Source organism: Xenopus tropicalis, chromosome 5 (assembly GCF_000004195.4).
Source record: "Xenopus tropicalis strain Nigerian chromosome 5, UCB_Xtro_10.0, whole genome shotgun sequence".
Lineage (NCBI taxonomy): Eukaryota > Metazoa > Chordata > Amphibia > Anura > Pipidae > Xenopus > Xenopus tropicalis.
Window position 1 is genome coordinate 5936191 of NC_030681.2, and position 26690 is coordinate 5962880.

Below are 26690 nucleotides of genomic sequence, written 5' to 3' on the forward strand. Positions count from 1 at the left end.
GTTGCCTCAGTGCCGGGGCACAATGCAGCTCTCTTTGCCGAAACCAACATTTGTTACCTCAGTTCCAGGGCACAATGCAGCTCTCTTTGCCGAAACCAACATTTGTTACCCAGTGCCGGGGCACAATGCAGCTCTCTTTGATGAAACCAACATTTGTTACCTCAGTGCCGGGGCACAATGCAGCTCTCTTTGCCGAAACCAACATTTGTTACCCAGTGCCGGGGCACAATGCAGCTCTCTTTGATGAAACCAACATTTGTTACCTCAGTGCCGGGGCACAATGCAGCTCTCTTTGCTGAAACCAACATTTGTTGCCACAGTCCTGGGGCACAATGCAGCCCTCTTTGCCGAAACCAACATTTGTTGCCTCAGTTCCGGGGCACAATGCAGCTCTCTTTGCCAGGTCTCAGGGGCTAAGTAAAAGGAAAAGTAAAAAAAAACTATAAAAATGGAACTTGACAACCAGTCTACTCTCCAGTTCCTGCCATCCTTTCCCAGGTCAACCAACCAAAAAGCACTTTAAATTTTAGGTTTAAGTGTGCAATCTCACACTTTGTGCTTATAGTTATAGGAAAGAGCAGCTTATAGGCCAATTGGCCTAAGGCGGCCCTATGGGCCTATGCATAGTGTAGCAGCAGAGGCAGTGTGCCATTGGGCACTTTAGGGGTGAAGACACACAGAGCTACTAGTAGCTGCTACTTGTCACGGCTACTAAAACAGACAGTGTTGATCATTTAGTGATAATTGTCTCTATGTGTGTTTAGCAGAGGCAATTCTCAGTATTATCTATGATAGGGAATTTTCTGGCATTTAGTAGCCGTGACAAGTAGCTGCTACTAAGTAGCTCTATGTGTCTTTACCCTAAGGGCCTTGACACACGGGTAGATTAGTCTCGTTGTGACAAATCTCTGTTGTTGCGGGTGACTTATCTCCCCACAATGCCTTCCCACCAGCTAGAATGTAAATCACCAGTGGGATGGCATACATGGCACAGCAATTTGCCAAAGTCGACGAAGTTTCCTTGCAACTGAAGTTGCCTTGAGAGGAAACTACAGCAACTTTCACAAATCGCTGCGCCGCGTATGCCATCCCACTGGTGATTTACATTGTAGATGGTGGGATGGCATTGTGGGGAGATGTCACCTGCGATGACGGAGATTTGTCCCAGCGCATCTAATCTCCCCGTGTGTCACGGCCCTAAAAAGGCCATAGGTTCACTGCTACCCCTGCAATAATATATATATACGCACACAGGCCCGCCATGGGGGGGTGAGGGGTACAGTTGTGCCGGGCCTTATATGCCTACACATATACCTACAAATGAACATTTGGTCACAACTGTGGCAATTTTTTAATTATTGCCAGTTTTGAAAATGGCTGAGGTTTAGCTTTTCTTACATACAGAATTTACAAAAATCGAAAATTCTGGAATCTGACTGAAAAAGGGGATATAAACCCTAACTTGAATATAAAATTTGATGAAATTTGATCAAATGCGTCTCTACGTATAAATCAAATGATATATACATGCATGAAGGCAATAAGGCCTGTGCAGGTATATACGGTAATGGAGGGAGGCGGGGAGCCCTGGGCCCGCAGCCCCCCTCACACACTGCATCCTGACACACGGCTCGCTCTGACGTCACGGTTGCTAGGATACCGAGGCTCATGGAACAGTCCAAAACATGAGCCAAGCCCTGAAGAATTATCCAGCGCCTCACGACAAGGGGCGTTTCGATGGGCGGAGCCTTGGGAACGGGCGCCAACAGCATTTCGGCAACCTTAAGTTCTGGCAACTGCGTCACGATTTCAAGACCGCCAGCTGTCACTAAGATCCGCCTTTAAAGTCACAGCTAAAGTTGATAAGGGGCGTGGTATTTTCGTTGAGAGGCGGTACTCTTAGATGTGTTGTCCAGTACGACGCTGCCTATTGGCTGTCGAGCATTATTATTCTATCTGTTAAACTAAAGTACGGGCCCTCTGTGTTTTCCCGCCCATTTTGTGTGACTGGTCTTTCTGCCCCGAAGCCTCCTTGTGGGCGTGGCTGTGCGGCTGTTGTGACGCGGCTCCGCCCGGCTTGTGTTCAGCTGCTGTGCTGAGGGGAACGCAAAATGGCGGACGGAGAGCTGAACGTGGATAGTCTGATCAGCCGACTGCTGGAGGGTAAGTGCCCGGGCCGGCACCGCGGGGGGGAATGGGGGAGAGCTGGGGTGAGAAAGTGAGGGCATTCGGCTGCGGCCAGAGCGACCCCTACAGCTGGGAACTGCGCGCCTGGGAAGTCTAACGTCTGCCCTGCCTGTGGCACTGGGGCCGGGCCTTGGCCTGGGGAGCCGAGCCGTGTGCCCGGGGAGCCGAGCCTGGCCCTGGGGTGTGTGCCCGGGGAGCCGAGCCGTGTGCCCGGGGAGCCGAGCCGTGTGCCCGGGGAGCCGAGCCTTGTGCCCGGGGAGCCGAGCCTTGTGCCCGGGGAGCCGAGCCGTGTGCCCGGGGAGCCTGGCCCTGGGGTGTGTGCCCGGGGAGCCGAGCCTTGTGCCCGGGGAGCCTGGCCCTGGGGTGTGTGCCCGGGGAGCCGAGCCTTGTGCCCGGGGAGCCTGGCCCTGGGGTGTGTGCCCGGGGAGCCGAGCCTGGGCTAGTAATGGGGCCCAGTGGCCCTGCCGCTGAGTGGGGCAAGTGCTTGGGAGGGAGATTTGGCTTGTTAGTAAGGTATGTGGGACAGTTGTACATTAATGGGCCACAGAGAGGCAAGTGGATTATTAGTGGGGCCACAGGAGGGCAAAGTAGGCTATTAATGGGGTGCCGCGGGTGAGGGTGGGCTATTAATAGGGGCAGGTGGGCTATTAATGGGGCGCAGAGCAGGGGCAGGTGGGCTATTAATGGGGCGCAGAGCAGGGGCAGGTGGGCTATTAATGGGGCGCAGAGCAGGGGCAGGTGGGCTATTAATGGGGCGCAGAGCAGGGGCAGGTGGGCTATTAATGGGGCGCAGAGCAGGGGCAGGTGGGCTATTAATGGGGCGCAGAGCAGGGGCAGGTGGGCTATTAATGGATTTATGGGAAGAGGGGCAGGTTGCTCTTTATGGTACATTATACTGGCATGTGGGTGCCAATACTGTATTACTGCTTCTGAAATTGGAGACGATAATTAGCTCAGCTTCTTAGTTTTTTATTAATTTGAGTTAAACCTTTGTGTTCTGCCTGTGGCCCCCCCGCACGTGGAACCCCTAGTGTTGCCCTGCCTGTGGCCCCCGCACGTGGAACCCCTAGTGTTGCCCTGCCTGTGGCCCCCCCGCACATGGAACCCCTAGTGTTGCCCTGCCTGTGGCCCCCGCACGTGGAACCCCTAGTGTTGCCCTGCCTGTGGCCCCCGCACGTGGAACCCCTAGTGTTGCCCTGCCTGTGGCCCCCCCGCACGTGGAACCCCTAGTGTTGCCCTGCCTGTGGCCCCCGCACGTGGAACCCCTAGTGTTGCCCTGCCTGTGGCCCCCGCACGTGTTGCCCTGCCTGTGGCCCCCCCGCACATGGAACCCCTAGTGTTGCCCTGCCTGTGGCCCCCGCAGATGAAGCCAGGGCCTGTGTTGGAGCTCACATACTCATGTTGAATGTGTAACTGATAATATTGTTCAGACTTGTAACACTGAGTATAGACCTTAAGCCTCAACCATAACTGAAATGTAACATTAGTGACGGTGCTTTATATTTTCTTGTTGTTTCTGCAAGATAAGCGCTTGGGCAGTGTATGGGTCCATTAGGGTTTAGGTTATTTACAACTGAAGGAGCTGGGCCCACCCACGGGTCCCACTGCCACTCATACGTACAGCCAGTCCTCCTGAGATACTGTATTGCGTGTTCTGACCCAGGTTCTGTTTATCGCCATGACCTGTTGGTCCCTATCACTCTTGTGTATTGGATTTTACTATAACCTTTACTCTGTTATAAAGGTCAGAGAGCTGCTAATGTAGCACAGAATACACAGGGTGGCTGCACTCTGTATCTGCCGGACGGGAGGGTATATTGATTAACCTGATGTTCCGAGAGGCTAATAAGTGCCCCAACCATTCTGCATAGCAGCACTTATTACCCTCCTGTTTGTAAGTTACACACCCATGTACACTGGAAACTTTGCAGGGCATGGGCCTCCTCATGTTTCTCTCAATGTGTAGATAGATATTCTAGCAGGGAAACATATAGAAAGTAGCCTGTCATGCAGCAGAGTCTATAGCAAATAGGCTGATGGTTTAATAATATTATGTGTGTGTGGGTATAGAAAGAACACTGGTATTCTGGTTTATGCAAACCGAATTTGCCTCCAAATAAGGAATTCAAAAAAAAATGTGTGTTCTAGTGGCGGTGTGTTCTAGTGGCGGTGTGTTCTAGTGGCGGTGTGTTCTAGTGGCGGTGTGTTCTAGTGGCGGTGTGTTCTAGTGCATATAGGGAATAGGCTGATGTTTTTAGGAGTTCCATCTTTGAGAGTATAGAGAGAAGGCTGAAGTTCTGAGATGTACCTTCTTGGGGAATATAGGAGATTGCATGAAGTTCTAGGTGTGTCATGCAAGGAGTTCCCTGTATTTCTAGGTTTGCCACAGTGTGGAATTAGAAAGTTGGTATCTATAACTGTGTTAATTTTAAACACTTGACTAAGCTTTAGAAATAAATATTGATAAAAAAAAGTTAAATGAACTGCAGCTCTGTGGTTGCACAGAATACATCTGTTTTGAAAGTGAAATGTAGCTTCACCTACCTGAACTTGCAGCGTTGCAGTAAAGCTGGTCAGATACAAATATTTACTGCTGACTGTGTCACTCTGCAGTGAGTTGTCTGAACTGGGTAAAGGGTAATATTAATCTTCAGATTAAGATTCACTTCGATGGCAAAATTGATGTAGTTGCCACACAATTGGATCTAGGCCCAAGTGGCCCATTGGGCCCCTTTATATTAATAGATGGTCACTAGATTCCGGTGGGCTGGAGGGGTGAGCTTCTTATGGGAAGGATGAAGGCAAATGAGTATCTTTTCAGTTAGTGTCTGTGTGTCAATTGGTCTGACGTGTGGGGCCTTACTGGTCATTAATGAATGGATTTAAACCCATTTAAGTTTTTAGCCATTTCATAACAGAATGGATCATGTTGTTTTGGTTGCTGGGGTCAGTGACCAAGACAACTGGATGGTGTTGTTAGTTGCCGGCTGCAGGATAAATAATGCAAAGCAGCTGAAAGATGTCTGGGAACAGGTCTGTAGATATCATACAAAGAGTTAATATAGAGGCAACTTCCCCTTGAATGTGTTCAATAAGAAGTGAGGCTAGTGGTAGTTGGATACAGCGGTGGCGTGTACTGACTTCCAGCAGAGATGGTATACCTCGGGGGAGCTGTGTGGTCCGGCCTAGCCAGGCACAAACTTACTATATTTGGCTTTGTTTAAAGGAGAGGCCGCATTTCCCATTGCTTAGGCAACTTGTGCCTCTGGTTTGTTAGGAGGAATCCTGTGTTACTGGGGGCTGTAAGGGTCTCGCTGGGTTTCCGTCTCTGTGTAAGATCCTACAACTGGCTCTCTGAGAATGTTATCTCTAGTAAAGCCATTCCAGCCCCCAGATAAAGCTGAATTCCTAACCCCCCCCCCCCTCAGAACTACTACTTTAATAAACAGTGTGTGTTATTGGCATAGCATTAACCCTATGAGTGATCCCTGTGTTGCCAGTAGCACCCCATCTTTTTTGTTGATTCCCATACATGCTCTGGGTTACTGTCACTTACCTGCACTTAGGGACCCACTCACACTATACAGTATATATACACTATAACGGGCCCACTATACAGTATATACACTATAACGGGCCCACTATACAGTATATACACACTATAACGGGCCCACTATACAGTATATATACACTATAACGGGCCCACTATACAGTATATATACACTATAACGGGCCCACTATACAGTATATATACACTATAACGGGCCCACTATACAGTATATATACACTATAACGGGCCCACTATACAGTATATATACACTATAACGGGCCCACTATACAGTATATATACACTATAACGGGCCCACTATACAGTATATATACACTATAACGGGCCCGCTATACAGTATATATACACTATAACGGGCCCGCTATACAGTATATATACACTATAACGGGCCCGCTATACAGTATATATACACTATAACGGGCCCGCTATACAGTATATATACACTATAACGGGCCCGCTATACAGTATATATACACTATAACGGGCCCGCTATACAGTATATACACACTATAACGGGCCCGCTATACAGTATATACACACTATAACGGGCCCGCTATACAGTGTGTGTATATATATATATATATATATATATATATATATATATATATATATATATATATATATATATATATATATACACTATAACGGGCCCGCTATACAGTATATACACACTATAACGGGCCCGCTATACAGTATATACACACTATAACGGGCCCGCTATACAGTCTATACACACTATAACGGGCCCGCTATACAGTCTATACACACTATAACGGGCCCGCTATACAGTATACACACACTATAACGGGCACGCTATACAGTATACACACACTATAACGGGCACGCTATACAGTATACACACACTATAACGGGCACGCTATACAGTATACACACACTATAACGGGCACGCTATACAGTATACACACACTATAACGGGCCCGCTATACAGTATACATACACTATAACGGGCCCGCTATACAGTATATACACACTATAACGGGCCCGCTATACAGTATATACACACTATAACGGGCCCGCTATACAGTCTATACACACTATAACGGGCCCGCTATACAGTATATATACACTATAACGGGCACGCTATACAGTCTATATACACTATAACGGGCACGCTATACAGCAGGGATCCCCAACCTTTTATACCCGTGAGCCACATTCAAATGGAAAAAGTGTTGGGGAGCAACACAAGCAGGAAAGTGGTTCCTGGGGGTGCCAAGGAGAGCTATAATTGGCTATTTAATTGCCCCTATGTGGACTGGCAGCTTACAGAAGGCTTCTGGGTTTTTATGCAACCAAAACTTGCCCCAAGCCAGGAATTCAAAAATGAGCACCTACTTTGAGGCCACTGGGTGCAATATTCAAGGGGTTGGGAAGCAACATGTTGCTCACAAGCCACTGGTTGGGGATCACTGCTATACAGTCTATATACACTATAACGGGCCCGCTATACAGTCTATATACACTATAACGGGCCCGCTATGCAGTCTAGACACACCATAACGGGCCCACTATACAGTACATATACACTATAACGGACCCACTATACAGTATAGACACACTATAACGGGCCCCCTATGCAGTATAGACACACTATAATATGGTAATATGATTTACCTTCCCCCTAAGCTTCTCAGCAGCAGCCCAGGGCCCACTGAGCACGTGCAGTGCCACTGACACACAAAAGATGAGGGCAACTGTGAAGGCCTGAATCATTACTGTTATAGTGCTGCTGAACCTCTGGTTGCATACAGTATATACAGCATTTCTAGCTAAATTCTTTTGGCATTCATTCTTTTTTAAGCAGTTAATTCATTTTCCTCACTTTCTTCGCTTGATCAGTCCCTGGACTGGTTTATCCTATTGCATTGAACCCTTTTCTGCTGTTTGTGTAGCACTACTGGGTTTGGGTTCAGTTGCACTGTTAGTGTTCAGCCAAACTGAATCCAAGCTCTTAATGAGATTGTGACGTGTTTGCATTGAGCTTGGAGAAAGTGCCTGAGAGCAAGTATGTGTGTTTGTTACTGCCCCAGAGCTATCCATAGAGCAAAAAATTCCCCCAGTGATGCTGTAGGCTGGAGCTATATGGCTAATTGTGTTGTGTGTCCTATGTGGGCTGCTGCCTGTTTTTATTTCCATTTGTTGCTCTCAGTACACAGTGTGTCAGCATGGATATTTTGGCAATAGGGCTTGTTGAGCAAATATTATCAAAAAGATGGGTAAACACCTGTAAAATACATTCTAGTATGATGCAAGCAGACATTTAGTAATAGGTGTTGATTTGTTTAGTTTTTGTGCTCCAGAATTATTGAGCTTTTTGTTCTAAAGTTCTGCAGTTTGGTAATGCAGCAGTTATCTGGTTGCTAGGGTCCAACTTAACCTAGCAACATGGCTGCGGTGTGAATGAACGACTGGACAATGAATAGAAAGGTAAGGCAGAAGAGGAAGGCAAGTAGGTAAAACAAAAAAAAAAACTAAATGAAGACAAATTAAAAAATTGCTAAGGGCAGGGCATTTAATAATGGATATAAAATATTTAGATAATAAATCCATATGTATAGTTTTTATTGTAAAGCCCTGGTGAATCATTTTGTTTTCACCCTCACTGCTTCCCAAGGATAAATCTTGATTTACTGTCTCTGGCTGTGGGAAGGTTCAGAGGAAAAGTACAGTACGTCATCTTTGTACAGTGCAGGAATAATAACACATATTTCTCCATTCTAACAGAGAGATATATATTCTCCCAGTATATAGTGTGTGTATGTAGCTGAAGGACTGGCCAGGGAGCAGGCTTTATTTGGCGCCAAGGCCTTACATGCCTATATTTAGTGCTGATCCTGAAAGGATTTACTTGCTTTAGGGTCATTTCACAGTGGCTCCTTGTCCTAATTCTGTATTTTGGGAAGGCTTTATAGCAGCCGAAAGAACTAAACTACACATAAGGCAGGAAGTTAAAGCAAAATATCCAGCCATGATGGGTGCCTGGGGGTTACACCCAAATGGCAATAGGTAAAGCACCATAAATGGGCCTTTGTGTGTGGGATTCTGCTGATAAATATATGTATGCTGGGGCAGAATGCAAGGTATGTGTTTGTGTGTGTATATTGTATGTATATTATATATATCTATCATACAAAATCTGGGAAAGAAGTCCACATTTTGTTTTTGAAAACCAGAGGGAAAAATTAATATTTTTTTCCCAGAATTCCTGCTGTTTCATCTGCAGAGTAAAGTGGTGCTTTGCTTACTGTGAATATGGGCATACTGGTTGGCTCCCAAGGAAACGGACCCATACGTGTGCGTGAATATGGTTAAGGTATTTGATTGTAAGCTTCTCTGAGACAGATGAACAGATTTTTAACCCTTAATTTACTGAGCTGTACTGCATCTCCAGCACCACCCATTCGTTGCCTAGAACCTTTTTTTTTTTTTTTTTCCCTTTCATTTTAATGGAATGCAGAAACGTAGAATGTAAATTACTGTTAGTCCCTGTAATGTCAATATAACTTCTCTGGCGCTGTGAGGAGCCACATATTTATTACAGCATGTTGGATAGAGAATACCTGAAACAAATCCAAAACCCTTAATGGGGTTGTTTACCTTGGAGTTAACGTTTAGTATGATGTAGAGACCAATATTCTGAGACAATTTGCAATTGGTCTTCATTGTTTAAATTTTTTATAGTGTTTTTAATTATTGAACTTTTTGTTTAGCAGCCCTCCAGTTTGGATTTTCAGCAGCTATCTGATTGCTAGGGTCCAAGTTACCTTAGCAATTTCATTTTGAAATGTCACATGGGGGTAGCCATATACTTTATTTCCCAGGGTGCCACAGCCATGTGACCTGTGCTCTGATAAACTTCACGTGCAAAAACAAAAATACCTTCACTCGCACACCCTCGGCTCTCAACACAAATTCACAGCTCGGTGCACACTGCTGGAGGGGTCGGCACCCTCCCGAAAATCCTATATAGAAAAAATAGCACTGGCACTCCGGAGCTGTATATGGGACTAGCCCTTTAGGTATCTTTATTACAGAAATGCTCTAAAAAACTTCAGTCACACTTTACTGCTGTGCTGCAAGTTGGAGTGATATCCCCCCCCTCACCCCCAGCAGCCGATCAGCAGAACAATGGGAAGGGAGCAAGATAGCAGCTCCCAGTAGGTATCAGAATAGCACTCAATAGTAAGAAATCCAAGTCCGGCTTGGGACTCCTCCAGTTACATGGGAGTAGGAGAAACAATAGGTTAGCTGAAAGCAGTTCTAATGTGTAGCCCCGTCTCCTTCTGAAAGCTCAGACTCAGGCACACTTTACTGCTGCGCTGCAAGTTGGAGTAATATCCCCCCCTCCCCCCCCAGCAGCAGAACAATGGGAAGGGAGCAAGATAGCAGCTCCCAGTCAATGAAAGGGGCATCAGTTTGTCGGAAATAATAAGGGGCCTGTATAGCATTGTTCCATTACAGAGTGTAAGTAAAGTTCATCTGAAGGTTTAATCTGAGATTTTATATACAGGGATTATCCGCACATGATTGGCAAGCTTGGGTATTATGCAGCCAGACTTGCAGCAGTGGGAAGGATAAAGGTCGGTGGAATTGGGATCTCCCCCTGCCGCTCATGTCCTAGTCACCTCCAGCCCTTTTCTGCCTGGTGGAGCGGAGACAGTTATATATTCTTGTGTGGGAGTTCATATAGCAAGAGGCATGAATTCTACCAGAACATTGGCACATAAAATATTTAGGATATGTTGCATTATCAGTGATGTATAAACTGCCAAAAAATCCTGCAGCACTTGGTGCTCCCACTGGTGCCTTCCTAGACTGCCCTCCACTGGGTAGGTAACTATTCATAAACCACAGTGGGTGCTCCTGCCTTAGGGCAGGGGTACACGGGGAGATTAGACGCCCGTTGTAGCGGGCGACTTATCTCCCCGCAATGCCATCCTACCGGCTAGAATGTAAATCCCCTTTCCATCGGCAAGAATGCAAGTTACTGGTGGAAAGGCCTTTGCACCTAAAAACTTGCTAATCACATGGTGGCTTAATTTTGGGGATCCACCTGTGAGTTGTTTTTTTTTTTCCTTGTAATAATTGAAATGATTAATGGGTGACGGTGCCCCGCTCCTTGAGACACACTCATACCTTGCCTATATAAGGAAGGTTTGTCTTCCCTCTAAGCCAAGTCCTGTCTCAACAGGCTGTATGGGAATGCTTTGCCTTGATGGAGTGTCAGCCTGTGTAATTGTGCAGACATGTGTTATATATGTTAATATAAACATACGGAGGCATGTACTGTATGCTACAAGCTAAAGAGCCCGGGACAGGGTTTTTATATACAGTTGTGAAAGAGCTGGAAACCAAGGCTCTACTGTAATGTAACTGCCCAGATATATCTACAGGATACTGATGTCTATAATTAGTGCACAAGCTGTAATTCTAGGAACTTTTGAAAAAAAAAATATACTTCTAAAACCTTTTAGTTCCTACATGGGGGAGTGTATTTGCTGGTACTCACGTGACTATTTACATTTCCTGTCCAGTAACAACAGTCCTGTCTGGCTTTATGGCAGAGATATAAACTGAGGATCAGGGGAGTAGTCTCACTGAGCAGGATCAGTTAAGCTTAGGCTAATTCCAGACAGCCTCGACTACCATTAGCCTAAAGGTGGCCATGCACGGGCTGATTTCAGCTGCTGACTCGGGTCCTTCTGACTCATTCGCCAGCTTATGTGCCAGTCTATGGGCACCCCTGATGGGCCTACCCTACCGATTTGCGGCCTACAATTGTCCAGCTCTCAACAGAGCAGGTTTGTTCAAGTAGGGCTTAAACTATAAAGATTTGCTCTAGGTGTAAAGGTCCCCATACATGGACTGATAGTAGCTGCCGATATCGGTCCTTTGGACCGATTCGGCAGTTTATTGGCCCATGTAGGGGCAGAAACGAGGGGCATACCCGACCAATATCTGGCCTGAAATTGACCAGATATCGATCGGGCAGGTTAAAAGATTCAGTCCGACAGCCAAACGCCCAGGGTCAAACAATCAAATTTAGCCTACACGTTCCCTGATATCGCCCACCCATACGTGGGGATATCGGGTGAAGATCTGCTCACTTGGCGATCTCACCAAGCGAGCAAATCTTAACGTGTATGGGGACTTTTACTGTTCCTTTAACCTGGCAGTGAATATTTGATCTGGCCGCCCCACTGTCTGTCACTGATTTCTCCCCATGTGGGGACTGTAGCCTGTAGGGACAGTTGGGTAAGTAATTCAGACTTACCCTTTAATCAATTCTGTGGTCCTTAATTGCTCAATGTAATATTTGTTTAATCTCTTAAGATGAAGTGACCTACAGAGCGAGTCGTGATTGGCTGTCAGGCCGCTCCTGAATAGACAAAGCAGTTATTTTTCTTACCTGCTGTAAATAATATATCTAAAGGGGTTTTTACAAATGAAGTCAACAAAAACACATAAACTCAACAAAAATAAGTAGAAATGTGAATTGGAAATGTATCTACTGAAACACTACTGTACATGAAGCAATAAACATGTGGCGTGTACAGTGTATGCACTGGCTACTATGCGGGCAATTAGCCCTGTCCGTGCCCTGCAGGTTTGTGCCCACAAATTGGTCTATTCTGCTGTTCCATTTTCACCTCTGTTCCTGTGGCTACTGATCCACTGGGATAAATAGGACCAGTAATTAGAGAAGGTGGAAAATACGCTAGAGAATCCCCGGGGGTACATGGCCCATCCTTGCTATCGGAGCCCTGGAATCCCCTGGTGAATCCTTGGATGAATGATGTCCTGAGCGGTAATTGAGCCGCTGTGGTGTAGTTGCACGCAGCTTGCCTTTGGGCCAACGTTGGCTGAGAGACACTTGTAGTTCAGTAGTAGCCGGAGAACCACAGGCTAAAGATCAGTGCAATACACAGACTTTGTGCCAAATAGCTCTATAGCTGCTGCTCTTTGCAGAGAATCAAGGTTTTATGGGAACTCCCAGAATTCCTGTGGGAAACCTTATACAGGTATGGGACCTATTATCCAGAATACTCGGGCCCTGGGGTTTTCCGGATAAGGGAACTTTTCATAATTGGGATCTCCATACCTTAAGTCTGCTAAAAATCATTTAAATATTGAATAAACCCAATAGGGCTGTTCTGCCCCCAATAAGGGGTAATTATATCTTAGTTGGGATCAAGTACAGGTACTGTTTTATTATTACTGAGAAAAGGGAATCATTTAACCATTAAATAAACCCAATAGGGCTGTTCTGCCCCCAATAAGGGGTAATTATATCTTAGTTGGGATCAAGTACAGGTACTGTTTTATTATTACAGAGAAAAGGGAATCATTTAACCATGAAATAAACCCAATAGGGCTGTTCTGCCCCAATAAGGGGTAATTATATCTTAGTTGGGATCAAGTCCAGGTACTGTTTTATTATTACAGAGAAAAAGGAAATCATTTTTAAAAATTAGAATTATTTGCTTATAATGGAGTCTATGGGAGACGGCCTTTCCGTAATTCGGAACTTTCTGGATAACTGCTTTCCGGATAAGGGATCCCATACCTGTATATGAATTGTAAAGTGACTAGTGCCATAGAAAAGCATTGTTTTCTGCCCAGCACGTACCATGAAAGTACTGTTTGCTGTTAAACTCTGCATATTTTCCGTGTTTATTCTATATATTGAAGGCGAGTTGCAGAACCTTAGACTACCTGGTTCAGTCCGTACAGTTCAGACGCGGCGCCTCCCCACGAGCGCTGTAAATAGTCTGTCTAATCTGATTTAATTAGCGGATTTACAAAGCTTTGCTCACTTTCTTTTTTATTTTTCCCTTTACAAAAATATACACTGATAGTCTGGATAATCCCCCCTGGCGTCTGCACATTCTCTCTCTATGGGAGAACTGTTAGTGCTTTAACCCCTTCCCCACCAAACACATGGCTGGCTGAGAAAGTGGCACACTGCCCCTGTGTTTCCAAGTTTGCCTAGCAACACATTTTCCCCCAAAGTACAACTAAACCCATTGCTGGCAGCTAAAGGGTTAAACTTATGACAGATGTAGAGTGTTGGTGGTGTTTAACGGATAAAATCCACTCAAAGACTCTAAACGGCCCCCAGAATAATATACCTTTTTCCCTGAATTCAGTCTCCTGTGGATTCTAAATCATAAGCAGCTCAACTGCAGCTCTTTCAGCTACTTCCTGGTCTAGTGTGAAGTACCGCCCCTTCTCTCAGCAGAGGTGTCTGCTGCCTATGCATGTTTTTTTTTCAAAACTCATCAGTTAATAGAGCTTCTCCAGCAGAATCCTGCATTGTAATCTGTTTTTCCCATGGGGCTAGCCATATTCTTTATTTCCCAGGGTGCCACAGCCATGTGACCTGTGCTCTGATAAACTTCAGTCTCACTTTACTGCTGCGCTGCAAGTTGGAGTGATATCCCCCCCCTCCCCCCCCCCCCCCCAGCAGCCAATCATTAGAACAATGGGAAGGGAGCAAGATAGCAGCTCCTAGTAGGTATCAGAATAGCACTCAATAGTAAGAAATCCAAGTCCGGCTTGGGACTCCTCCAGTTACATGGGAGTAGGGGAAACAATAGGTTAGCTGAAAGCAGTTCTAATGTGTAGCGCTGGCTGAAAGCTCAGACTCAGGCACAAGGCACTGAGATGGCGCCTACACACCAATATTACAGCTACAAATACATTTGTTGGTTCAAGAATAAAAGGTTAAATAGCAGAGGGAAATATATATCACGGCAGTTTCCCTTTAATAGACGGCTGTATATAGAATTATATAAAGTTGCCTCTGATCTGACTTTATTGACTATAAAATTGTCTGTAATATGGATCTGCCCATAAATACAGTGTGTGGCTCTTCATGCCCATTAACCTGTTCCCTTGTGCTCGTTATGCACGGCTCCTCATTAATGAAAGCAGCAGGGTGTCAGGATCTCCATTAGCTGCCAGCCCAGTAATGTTCCAGTGATTTTCCAATGTGACTCTTTCCATTCTGTGCTAGATCCCGGAACTCCAGCCAGAAATTCTTTCATAATGGCAAAAGGCGCCAGGGGCTTCATGTCGGCGTGATTTGGCCTGCCCCCCCTGGGCTCGATTGTGGGGGGCCTGCCCCCCCCCTGGGCTCGATTGTGGGGGGCCTGCCCCCCCCCTGGGCTCGATTGTGGGGGGCCTGCCCCCCCCCTGGGCTCGATTGTGGGGGGCCTGCCCCCCCCCTGGGCTCGATTGTGGGGGGCCTGCTCGATTGTGGCCACTGACTCTGCAGTGACATGGAAGCTGTTGCATTGTACTCTGGCCCATTTGGTCGGATTGTTCTGCAGCCAAGCGCGGGGGGGGGGCTATAAATCACTTTGCAATTCTCAGTTGCAATCAGTGCATTGATAAATCATCACTTATGGGTTGTGCATGTCTTTCCTTGTTACTGTATAACCCTAATTGCTATGTATGGAAGCACATTGGTATCGGGTCACTTTATTCCTAGGCCTTACAGGCTTTGGTACCGTGCCATAGAATGTTATGGAACACTGCAGAGTGAGAAGGAAAAGACAGATGGAGCCAGCAGAACCGCTCTATCCCTGGGCAATCTGTTCTTCTTGCGCCTTTATTCATTGGACCATAATTTTCTGTAATAATAACACAAGGGTGTTCTACTCCCCCCACTCTTCATCAATACTAATCAATATTATGAGACTGATTTCCCTCATGAATTCCTTGCAGCTGAATCCCTATCTGTATCTAGCAGTGTGATCCCATTCCTGTATTCTCTCTCCAAATGGAAAATCCATGTAGAGAACTTACTGGAGCCAGTATGTGGCCCTATTCTGTACATCTTTGATTTGGGGGTAACGCCCCCTGCTCGTCCCTACCAATTGGACCGAGCTGTGTGGATCAGTACTTTGCTACTAAGATAGACAATGCTGATCATTTACTGATGTTTAGTAGCTGTGACAAGTAGCTGCTACTAAGTAGCTCTGTGTGTCTTCACCCTTAGGAAAGGCTAATCTTTCATGGGTTAGATGTGATCTCCGGTACATTCAGGTAGTGCTGGTTCTGATGTACTGATCCGTGCAGTGAGTACTGAGTGTAAAGTAACAGTGATCTAAGCACCTTGGCCTGTCGGTGGGGGAGTCTGATCCGAAGCCCAAAGTGCTTAGATCACTTTGTTACTTTTCAATTAGATCTCACTGTTCTGGATGAGCAGCTGCTGCTCCGATTCGTCTGATCTGGGTTAGTTGCTGTTTCAATACAAAGGCCAAAGGGGTCAACTTTAATTAACTTTTAATATGTAATATACTATCCTACTATTAGCAACCTTTCAATTGGGCTTCATTTTTGTTTTTTTATATAGTTTTTGAAGTGCCTTACTCTCCTGTGTGTTTACCGCCTTGAATTGGGCGTCACCGACCCAGGCTGCCAAAAAACTATTATTCTGTGAGTCTGTTACAATTCAATTATTGTAACTTTTTATTTCTTATCATATGTTCAGGCCCATTTTATTCATCTTCTGGCCTGGTTGCTAGGGTAAACCTGACCCTAGCAACCAGGTAGAAGTTAAAGTTTTGAATTGAGCTTCTGAACAAAAAGTTAAATTTAAAAACAAAAATAAATCTGTGCAAACTCTGTCACTGTCTACTGGGATTTAATTTAAAGGTCAACTATCACTATTAATCCTTCAACAGATTACCCTTTTAAATACACCAAACAGCTGTTTGTATTGGCTGATTTCAGTGATGGGAACGGATGGGTTAAATCATGTGTAAGGGGAGAAACGCAGCTTTATAAATATTTTGTTGATTTAACACCACTTTTTTACACCGTTTAGGCATAAAATATTTCCCACACCTTTATAAATAGGCCCCACGGTCTTGCTGAGCTGAGTACTTTTGCATTGGATACAATCCGCACACACTACATAAGTGCTCAGGAGTTTAAAAGGGTTAATAACTTAGTATGATATATAGAATGCTATTCTGATACAATTTGCAATTGGTCTTATTTTTTTATTTGAGATTTTATTTAGCTTTTGTTCAGCAGCTCTCCAGTTTGGAATTATAGCAGCTATCTGGTTGCTAGGGTCCAGTTTAACCTAGCAACTAGGCAGTCATTTGAAAGAAAGGAATGTTAATAGAGGAGGGCCTAAACAGAAAGATAAGTAATAAATTGATAAGTACTAAAAAGTAACAATAACAATAAAACTGGAGCCTCACAGAGCAATAGGTTTTGGCTACCGGGGTCAGTGACCCCCCCCCCCCCCCATTTGGAAGCTACAAAGAGAAGGACAAGCAAATAATTAAACAGCTATACAAATTAAAAAATGAAGACTAATTGAAAAGTTGCTAAGAATTGGCCATTCTATAGCATACGTTATAGCATACCCCTTTAAGATATGATTGTTGGCAGTGCCCTGATTATATAGAATGCGGAGGTGCCATATTTCAGGGCTGATAACTAAAAAGATTTTTGGTGAAGAAATAAATGGCAATGAAGGGTGTGTTTGGCAGAACAATACAGAGCACTAAATGATTAATGCGGCACAGACGCCAGGTTGCCATGTAACAGGCCGGGATTGGGTGCCCGACTATGAATAGCTCATTGTATTTCAGCAGGCACGCAATTCAATACAAAGATAAAGTGTGGAACTTGGAGCGAAAATCCCAGTGTAAACAGAATCTTGTACTGGAAAATGTTATGCATATATGGGAACAGCTTTTGGCTTGCATGTAGCATTGGCCCTCCCAGCGCTAACAAGCCTGTCACTGCCAGTACCGGCCCAGGTAATACACAGACATAACCAGAACCCACACACAGTACTAACAGATTGGCCATATTAATAGCTGTCATGGGGGGGGGGGTCAAAATGTACATATGATGCCCCAACCATTTCAGCAACATTCCAGTCCCACAGAGCTCACAGTCTAACAAGTTGGCATGGACATTGGCTTTAATGCCGGTATTGCATCCCTTATCCGGAAACCCGTTATCCAGTAAGTTCTGAAATACAGAAAGGCCATCTCCCATAGACTCCATTATAAGCAAATAATTCTAATTTTTGAGAATTTCCCTTTTCTCTGTAATTATAAAACAGTACCTGTACTTGATCCCAACTAAGATATAATTACCCCTTATTGGGGCAGAACAGCCCTATTGGGTTTATTTAATGGTTAAATGATTCCCTTTTCTCTGTAATAATAAAACAGTACCTGTACTTGATCCCAACTAAGATATAATTACCCCTTATTGGGGGCAGAACAGCCCTATTGGGTTTATTTAATGGTTAAATGATTCCCTTTTCTCTGTAATAATAAAACAGTACCTGTACTTGATCCCAACTAAGATTTAATTACCCCTTATTGGGGCAGAACAGCCCTATTGGGTTTATTTAATGGTTAAATGATTCCCTTTTCTCTGTAATAATAAAACAGTACCTGTACTTGATCCCAACTAAGATATAATTAATCCTTATTGGAGGCAAAACAATCTTATTGGATTTAATCAATACTTAAATGATCTTTAACAAACTTAAGTTATGGAGATCCAAATTACGGAAAGATCCCTTATCCGGAAAACCCCAGGTCCCAAGCATTCTGGAGAACAGGTCCCATACCTGTATATTCAGTTGTATGGCCCCTCTTCATCTTATACCTGAGAGCACAGGTGTAAGACTGCCATATATACCCAGGTTTGTTGGGGCAGCCCAAGCTTTTAATGTTGGCTTTAGAGGACTTTGTAAAATATTTTTGGCCTTAATCTTCCTGCCCAAGCTCTGTGTTTTAGGGCAATGTTTTGGGAACAATGATTGGTCGCTTGTGGGCAGCGCTCAGTGAGCAGCAACTCTCTCTCTCCTCGTGTGTGTTTGTGTGCACATTAGTTGCCCGCAGTCAGGCTTGTGTATCTAGCGGTGCCAAGGCAGAAGGAGTTCTGATTCTCAGAGTGCCCAGTTAGTTCAAATATTTGCTGTTTTACATTGTTTATTGCCCAACTCTCATCACTTTCAGCCTGTGCTCGGGGCTTGTGGGTGGTCATTTAGATTTTAGTTTGTGAGAATCCACAGCAGCTTAAGTTATTTTTTTTTTTTTTCTTTTTTTAAAGGAACAGTAACACCAAAAAAGGAAAGTGTTTTAAAGTAATTAAAATAAATGTGCTGCCCGGCACTGGTACAGCTGAAACCCTACTATAGTTTATATAAATACCCCGCTGTGTAGCCCCGGGGGTTTCTGTAGCAAACACCCCAGCTGTACCAGTGCAGGAATGACTGCCCCCGGGGCTACACAGCGGGGTATTTATATAAACTATAGTAGGGTTTCTGTAGCAAACACCCCAGATGTACCAGTGCAGGAATGGCTGCCCCCGGGGCTACACAGCGGGGTATTTATATAAACTATAGTAGGGTTTCTGTAGCAAACACCCCAGATGTACCAGTGCAGGAATGGCTGCCCCCAGGGCTACACAGCGGGGTATTTATATAAACTATAGTAGGGTTTCTGTAGCAAACACCCCAGCTGTACCGGTGCAGGAATGGCTGCCCCCAGGGCTACACAGCGGGGTATTTATATAAACTATAGTAGGGTTTCTGTAGCAAACACCCCAGATGTACCAGTGCAGGAATGGCTGCCCCCAGGGCTACACAGCGGGGTATTTATATAAACTATAGTAGGGTTTCTGTAGCAAACACCCCAGCTGTACCAGTGCAGGAACGGCTGCCCCCGGGGCTACACAGCGGGGTATTTATATAAACTATAGTAGGGTTTCTGTAGCAAACACCCCAGATGTACCAGTGCAGGAATGGCTGCCCCCGGGGCTACACAGCAGGGTATTTATATAAACTATAGTAGGGTTTCTGTAGCAAACACACCAGTTGTACCGGTGCAGAGTAGCAGTACATTATATTGTAATAACTTTTATACACTTTAATTTTTTGGTATTACTGTTCCTTTAACTGAGCTGTTGGTATGTAGTGGGCATGGGTAACGGGAGTCAGCCTGGCATCCTTCTGGCACTGCTGCAGAGCCCAAATGTACAGCTGTTTCTAGTTATAATATAATATAAGGGAGACTTTAGTGCCGCTGTATTTGATGTCATTTACGTATTTCTTTGTACGTATGTTTGAAATTGGGGTGCACTATTTTAAGGGTGCTGCAAAATGTCCGCAATATCCAAACTCCTGCCCCTTTGGTTATACACAGAGCCAGCCAACCTCAGAGCCCGATTGTTTATCTTCAAAGCTGATTTTCTGAGTGGTTCCCATTAATTATTGCTGCTTTTTGATGGCCGCTCTCTTGAAATACATTTTGGAACACAGCTCTGTATAGTTAATAGCAACACGGTGGGTTCCTTTGTCGGTACAGCAGTGCATTCTCAGTTCAGCCTTTGATCTTTGTGCCCTTAATGGCTGCCTAATGCATTGTCTGAATAAGCAGGGTTTGTTATGACTGGAGGTACATGTACCTAAATTACATTCAAGTTGGCTTAGTATTACATATAGTACTTTTATTAATGCCAAACTGCAAGTATCCCTGTTATCCAGTCAGTCTTGACTGGAAGTGTTCCTTTTTGGCAGAAGCCCCACAGGTAACGCTCGGGGGTATAATTGCCGAATTCCTTCTAAGCTGATTATGATTGGGAGTTGACAGACCAACCTGGAGCTGCCAAGTTCAAATTGGGAAGCAGATGACAGACCAAGCAGTATTACGGATATGAAATGAAGCTAAAGACTGAACCCGCAGACTATATTCTCCCTATTTATACTTTGCTGGATGGCTGTAGCCTACTTTTCTCTATGAAAAGATGCAGTTTTATTGTCTTGCTGTTTTTTGGGCCCCAAGTGTAACCTCAGATATTTTTTTTTTTTTCCCCTGCAGTACGAGGATGCCGCCCAGGGAAGATTGTGCAGATGACAGAGGCAGAAGTGCGAGGGCTCTGTATAAAGTCCCGGGAGATCTTCCTCAGTCAGCCAATCCTGTTGGAGTTGGAAGCTCCGCTGAAGATCTGTGGTAAGTTTGGACTGACTTAACCTGGACTCAAGGGAGAATGTCATTAAATTTGAGAAATGTTGCTTCTGGAATTAACTGTACTGCAGAGTAAGATATTGGCACAGGTTACATAGCAGGTAACCAATAAGCTCTGTACAATATAATGGTGTTTTATCGGTTATCTGCTATGTATTCTGTGCATTTTCTCCTTTGAATGGCTGCCCCCATGGCTACACAGCAGCTTTGTTTACTAAACTATAGTAATGTTTCTAAAGCAAACACACCAGTTGTACCAGTGCAGGGCAACAGTATATTATATTGTTACTTTTATACACTTTTATTTTTTGGCGTTACTGTTCCTTTAAGGTTAAGGCTTAAGGTGCCCATACACCTTCAGATCCACTTGCTTGTGGAGTGGATCTTCTCCCGATATAGCCCACCCGTAGGTGGGGGATATCGGGAGAATTCAGGCTAATTTGATCGTTTGGCCCTGGGGCCAAACTATCGAATTATAACGACGGGCATAGGCAAAGTCTGTTCGGGGACCACATCAACGAGCCAATGCGGTCCCCGTCTGACTAGATTTTTTAACCTGCCTGATTTCAGGCCAGATATCGGTCGGGCAGGCCCGTCGTTGGTGCCCCTACATGGGCCGATTAGCTGCCGAATCTCTCGAAGGGACTGATGTCGGCAGCTGGAATTGGCCCGTGTATGGGGACCTTTATTCGCCTGTGTATGGGGACAGTCCAAGAGCCTGCCCATCCAATATCTCCTTAAAAAATCAGCCAGATATCTTAGGCAAGTTAGAAAATATTACTGGGTGAGGCTGGTGTTGCTAGGCTACTGTTAACTGATTGTTGACTGAATCATCTCAGTTTGACCCAGTGTATTGGTGGGCAAATGTCAGCCTTGCCAAATGAGCAGATATTAAGTGTTTGGAATCTGCTTTAATCTCTACTTATCCTCAGGGCTGCCATCAGTAATCCTTGGGCTCTAAAATACTAAGATAGCAGGCACCTCCCCCCAGGGGACCCACGTTATTAGCCCACTGGTCACCTGGACCCCCTTGCACACATGGCCACACCCTTGATCCAACCAGCCTAATTATAACAAAACTTTTCCTACTCTCTCGCAAGCCCCACCCCTTCTATGACCTATGAATCATGCTTTTTCCATCTCTGCCCCCCCCCATGGTCTGTTTGACCTCCACCATTTGGATATTTACTTTGTGTCTTGATCATCGCCAAGCATGCCCAGTAAGCACCTCCTCCAAACTGAGCATGTGCAGTGCCGCTGACACATGATGATCAGCTATCCTTTTACCTAGACCGGACAACCTACAGTATTTATTTATCACTGCAAACATACAGGAATTAGGGTATAGGTATACAGACTGTATGTGGGTGTTGCTGGCACCCACATTAGGCCGCACCTGTTTTTCAGCTGTTATGACACAATCCGTTTTACCCTTAGTAGGAGAGTATTGGGCAATATCTGCCTGACTGCCGGCGTTGTTTGTGCTTGAGGAGAAGCTGAATGATATGTATATTTTGCCTCTGTGTATGTGAGTGTCCCCTGTTCTGCCGGCTCTGCTCACACACAGGCCTCGATACAGTAAGAAGCAGCGGGTGTTTTATTTGGCCGTGTGTCAGCAGCCACCTAGGGCTCTCAGAGGGCGGCTCGTTTATCTGCTCAGCACCGAGCATGTACAAAGCCCCGTCTGTCGTCCCACAAGGAATTCTGCTCCATTCACATTGCAATTATTCCAGTTCTTAAAGATAATTTGGATGCAGGTAAGGCTGCAATTGAAAGTAGTGTCCATCCTTCCTGTTCTCTGCGTCTGACTTTTGAAACAATATGGCAGAAACCAACCCTCCTCCAGTAACGCCTATTAATGGCTTCTGCTACATAGTTTCAAGAGTCAAAGCCAGTAGTGGAGAGTTTATAAACAGTGACTGCTTTCAGTAACATTTACATTGACTAATAACTTATATTGGGAAGTATACAGCTAAGAGACTGCAATTCCTGAAATTGCCATAAAGGACATATCCATCCCAAAAACAATTTTTTGCTTAATAAAAGAAAATATAATTCTAAGCAACTTTGCAATATACATTCATAACACATTTGTAATGGTCTTTGGGTTATTTTTGGCATTGACATGTCCTTTAATTACCAGTTATATTGGCTGGCCTCTCAAGCAGTTCTATCAGCTCTATGCAGACCCTGTATGGGTGAGCCAGCCTGGATGTTAGTAGCGCCCAAAGCAGATGTAACTTGTATTCAGCAGCCCTACAACATAAGGAAACCTACTGCTATCTGTTATATTTGCATTTTGGGCAAAATGTCTTTGCCCACTGTAACATGGACCTGGGGCTGTGAATGGGTTGTGGCACTGGAACATGATGGAATGATTGTGCCATTGGATTAAGTCCACCAATAGCGTTTGTTGGACTCTCAATCTAAATGGAAATTTACCCCCAGAGGGCCCTGTGTGTTTAATTTGATCCTCTCCCTTGGTCGGTTCCTCCGACAACCCAGGCTCAGATAGTTCCTCTGTGTGTGTTTGCTGCTCTCCCACTGAGTATTGTGACAGCTGGAGCATCAGGGCAGCCATGTTTGGGTGGGTGGGAGGGAGAGAATGCTGCTCTACTCTTTGAGGTCCAACATTTGTTCTGAGGTGCCCTTGGCTAATGACAAGGTTACAGGTAATTGGAAAACCAGGATCTAGGACTGCAGATTTATGTTCCAAATCAAAGGCTTCCCTTCAGACGTATCCATCCTAGTGACGGTTCTGATGCAGCGCCACTATTTAAGAACCACAGCCCTGGGGTCTGAGGGGAGAGGTGGGATGTATGTTGGCCGCACAAGCCTGTTTTACCATCAGATTTTCTGGAGATATAGGGAAAGGATGCCCAGACTGTCCAAGCAATCATTTGTGCCAAATCATCTCTCATATCATCCCTCTGTGTCTGGACATTCTGAATCCACACTGTATGGGGCCTGGTGTTCTACTGCATTCCCTGTATCATTGCCTTCTCCAGCACCAAAGCTCCGTTGGGGTGGGGCCAAACCCTGTCCATGGTGGGATCTGTGATGGTCCCTTCCTGATTGGTGCTTTTTCCCCATAGTATATTGCCATCTGTTATACTTAGCCCTTCGCCACAGATCTGCCAACGATACCTCTTAAAGGAACATACACTATTTTGTCTGACTTTGTGCCCATTGAACTAGAGAAATAATCAAAATATAAACACGGAATAGAACTTACCACAACAGCTTCAAAGGATACCTCCAAAAAAAACAAAAAAAAAAAACCCTATACTTTCAAAAGTAAGACCTGAACCTAAACCTACAAAACTGAGGACCGACAAATAAATACCCACAAGAACTTATTTCCCAAGCTAACCGGTCATACCCTCACCTTCTTATCCCCTTCCCTTTCTCCCCCCCCCCCCTTTTTTATGTTTGTTACTATCACATACTTAGCTGGCACCATCGGACACCCCAAAAGGTGCACCTTTGTACATTGTTATACTAAATGCAAAATAAAAACAATAAAAGGTATAGGGGAGCAGTAGTGAATGTGTAATGGGAACTGTATGGGTCAGGAACCAACTGCTTCCCTATGCTGTCTCCTACATTCCCCAGGGTTATATACACTAGTCCTTTCCTTGTTGGTTTCCTTGTTAAACCTGGGTGTTGATAGTGAAGGTAAAGGGCATGTAACTCCGAAAAGAGAAATCCTCCTGCCAGTATGAATGTGTAGCTGATGTGCAGTGGTCTCCCTTGGTAAATTCTGCATTATTTCTACATAGAAATAGTAACAATAACAGTAGTAATAAAAATAGTTGTGGATTTAAGGTCACCTATTTGGCAATACATTCTTTTGGTTTTTTTTTCCCTTTAAATGGTTCGATGCTACCTATTAATCGTCTGATTAGAGGTGCTCTAGGCAAATGCAATGAGAATAGGGTTGTGGCATACAGTGCCTGGCTTGATAAATGGCTGTTTTATCCATTATTCCGTTGAAAATAGCCCCCATGTAAATTGCTACAAAGCACATCCCTGTGTGACATCCCCGGGGTCAGAGGGGAAGTCACAGTGTCAGTTATTTAATTGTCCCTTCAAAAAGGAGCTTCATCATCTCCTGTATAAATATCTGTTTCATATTATTGGTCCTTGACTACAAAATAAAAGCATTAAGGTGACAGTCTCTGATTGGATATGAAAACACTGTTATTATCCAGGGCTGGAATAAGCACTGAACGTACATTTATGTGGTTTTGAAGTTGCCCACTACATTATTTCATATGTCAGAACCAGCAGTGCAGTTACACTAATAAGCATTCAGTGCTGACTTCTGCTACATTTTTCCTTTCTGCACTGCTGGTTCTGACTCTTGAATAACATTACTCATTTCCCAGCCAACCTTAGAAGTTACTGACTCGGTGCCCTTGTCTCGGGGGTGGGAGGGAAGGACAGAGTCATGCCACCCTACAGGCCTGGGTGCCCTTTGGAATCTGACCGGAATAGATCAGAGAGCAGTAAATGTGACCTGCAGGAGTTTATTTCCATGTTACTTACTCATCCAGCTCTTGTGCTTGGCGTCACAGTAGTACCCCTTGCCTTAATCCTGTCTCCTCCAATGGGAATCTTGTTACACCGTGTGATGTAAACTTGTGAGCTCTGCTGCCAAAACTTGACTCGTGTAGTTTTAAGGTGGCACCATTTCCCTGTAGCATCATTCATTAGTAGGATTTACAGACTTACTGAATGTGACTATACATTGACTGGGGATTAAATAGTAATAATACGTGTAGTCAGGACCCACAGAGCAGCAAATGGCAAAATATAAGTACAGCGGTCAGTAGCAACTAGTCACAAATAACGCCCAACTGCCATAGTACAGGTCATTTTAACATTACTTAAACCCAATAGGGCTGTTCTGCCCCCAATAAGGGGTAATTATATCTTAGTTGGGATCAAGTACAGGTACTGTTTTATTATTACAGAGAAAAGGGAATCATTTAACCATTAAATAAACCCAATAGGACTGTTCTGCCCCCAATAAGGGGTAATTATATCTTAGTTGGGATCAAGTACAGGTACTGTTTTATTATTACAGAGAAAAGGGAATCATTTAACCATTAAATAAACCCAATAGGGCTGTTCTGCCCCAATAAGGGGTAATTATATCTTAGTTGGGATCAAGTACAGGTACTGTTTTATTATTACAGAGGAAAGGGAATCATTTAACCATTAAATAAACTCAATAGGGCTATTCTGCCCCCAATAAAGGGTAATTATATCTTAGTTGGGATCAAGTACAGGTACTGTTTTATTATTACAGAGAAAAGGGAATCATTTAACCATTAAATAAACCCAATAGGGCTGTTCTGCCCCAATAAGGGGTAATTATATCTTAGTTGGGATCAAGTACAGGTACTGTTTTATTATTACAGAGAAAAGGGAATCATTTAACCATCCCTACAGCTCTGATCTGCCCCCTACCCCATTGCCCTGCGCTGGTGACACAGCCGCTTTCTGTCCTTATGAAAATCATTTTTCCTGTGAAACATTTGCACTCGTGCCTATTTTTTCAGAATCCTAAATCAACACGCTGGCATGGCGTCAGTCAATAAACAATCGGCCAAATGGCAGTGCTGAGCCCTGTGCTATTATATAATTGCCTCAAACACTAGAGATGGGAGGGGCCAGCCATGTCACTGTGTCATACATATCCCTGGCTCATGTGACTGCTGAGTCTGTACCAGTAGTGTGTGATCTCTGTCCTGCAGGGTGTCAGTTGGCTCTCCCTGGCACAGGCTCACAGGTTTCATGTGTATGGGTGGTGCCTGGCTTGTAGATTCCATGCAGATACAATTAAGTGCACTCTTCCAGGGCCTTAAAGCAATACTGTCACAGGA

General features: G+C 44.7%; 1 protein-coding gene across 1 annotated transcript in view; it reads left to right on the forward strand.

Moving 5' to 3' along the window:
• Window positions 1–2105: 2105 nt before the first annotated feature.
• Window positions 2106–26690, forward strand: part of ppp1cb (protein phosphatase 1, catalytic subunit, beta isozyme) — a 35991-nt gene continuing 11406 nt past the window's right edge. The window contains 2 exon segments of the mRNA NM_001011467.1: window positions 2106–2163; window positions 20650–20781. Coding sequence (NP_001011467.1) covers window positions 2112–2163; window positions 20650–20781 — 184 coding nt within the window. The 5' untranslated portion in view covers window positions 2106–2111.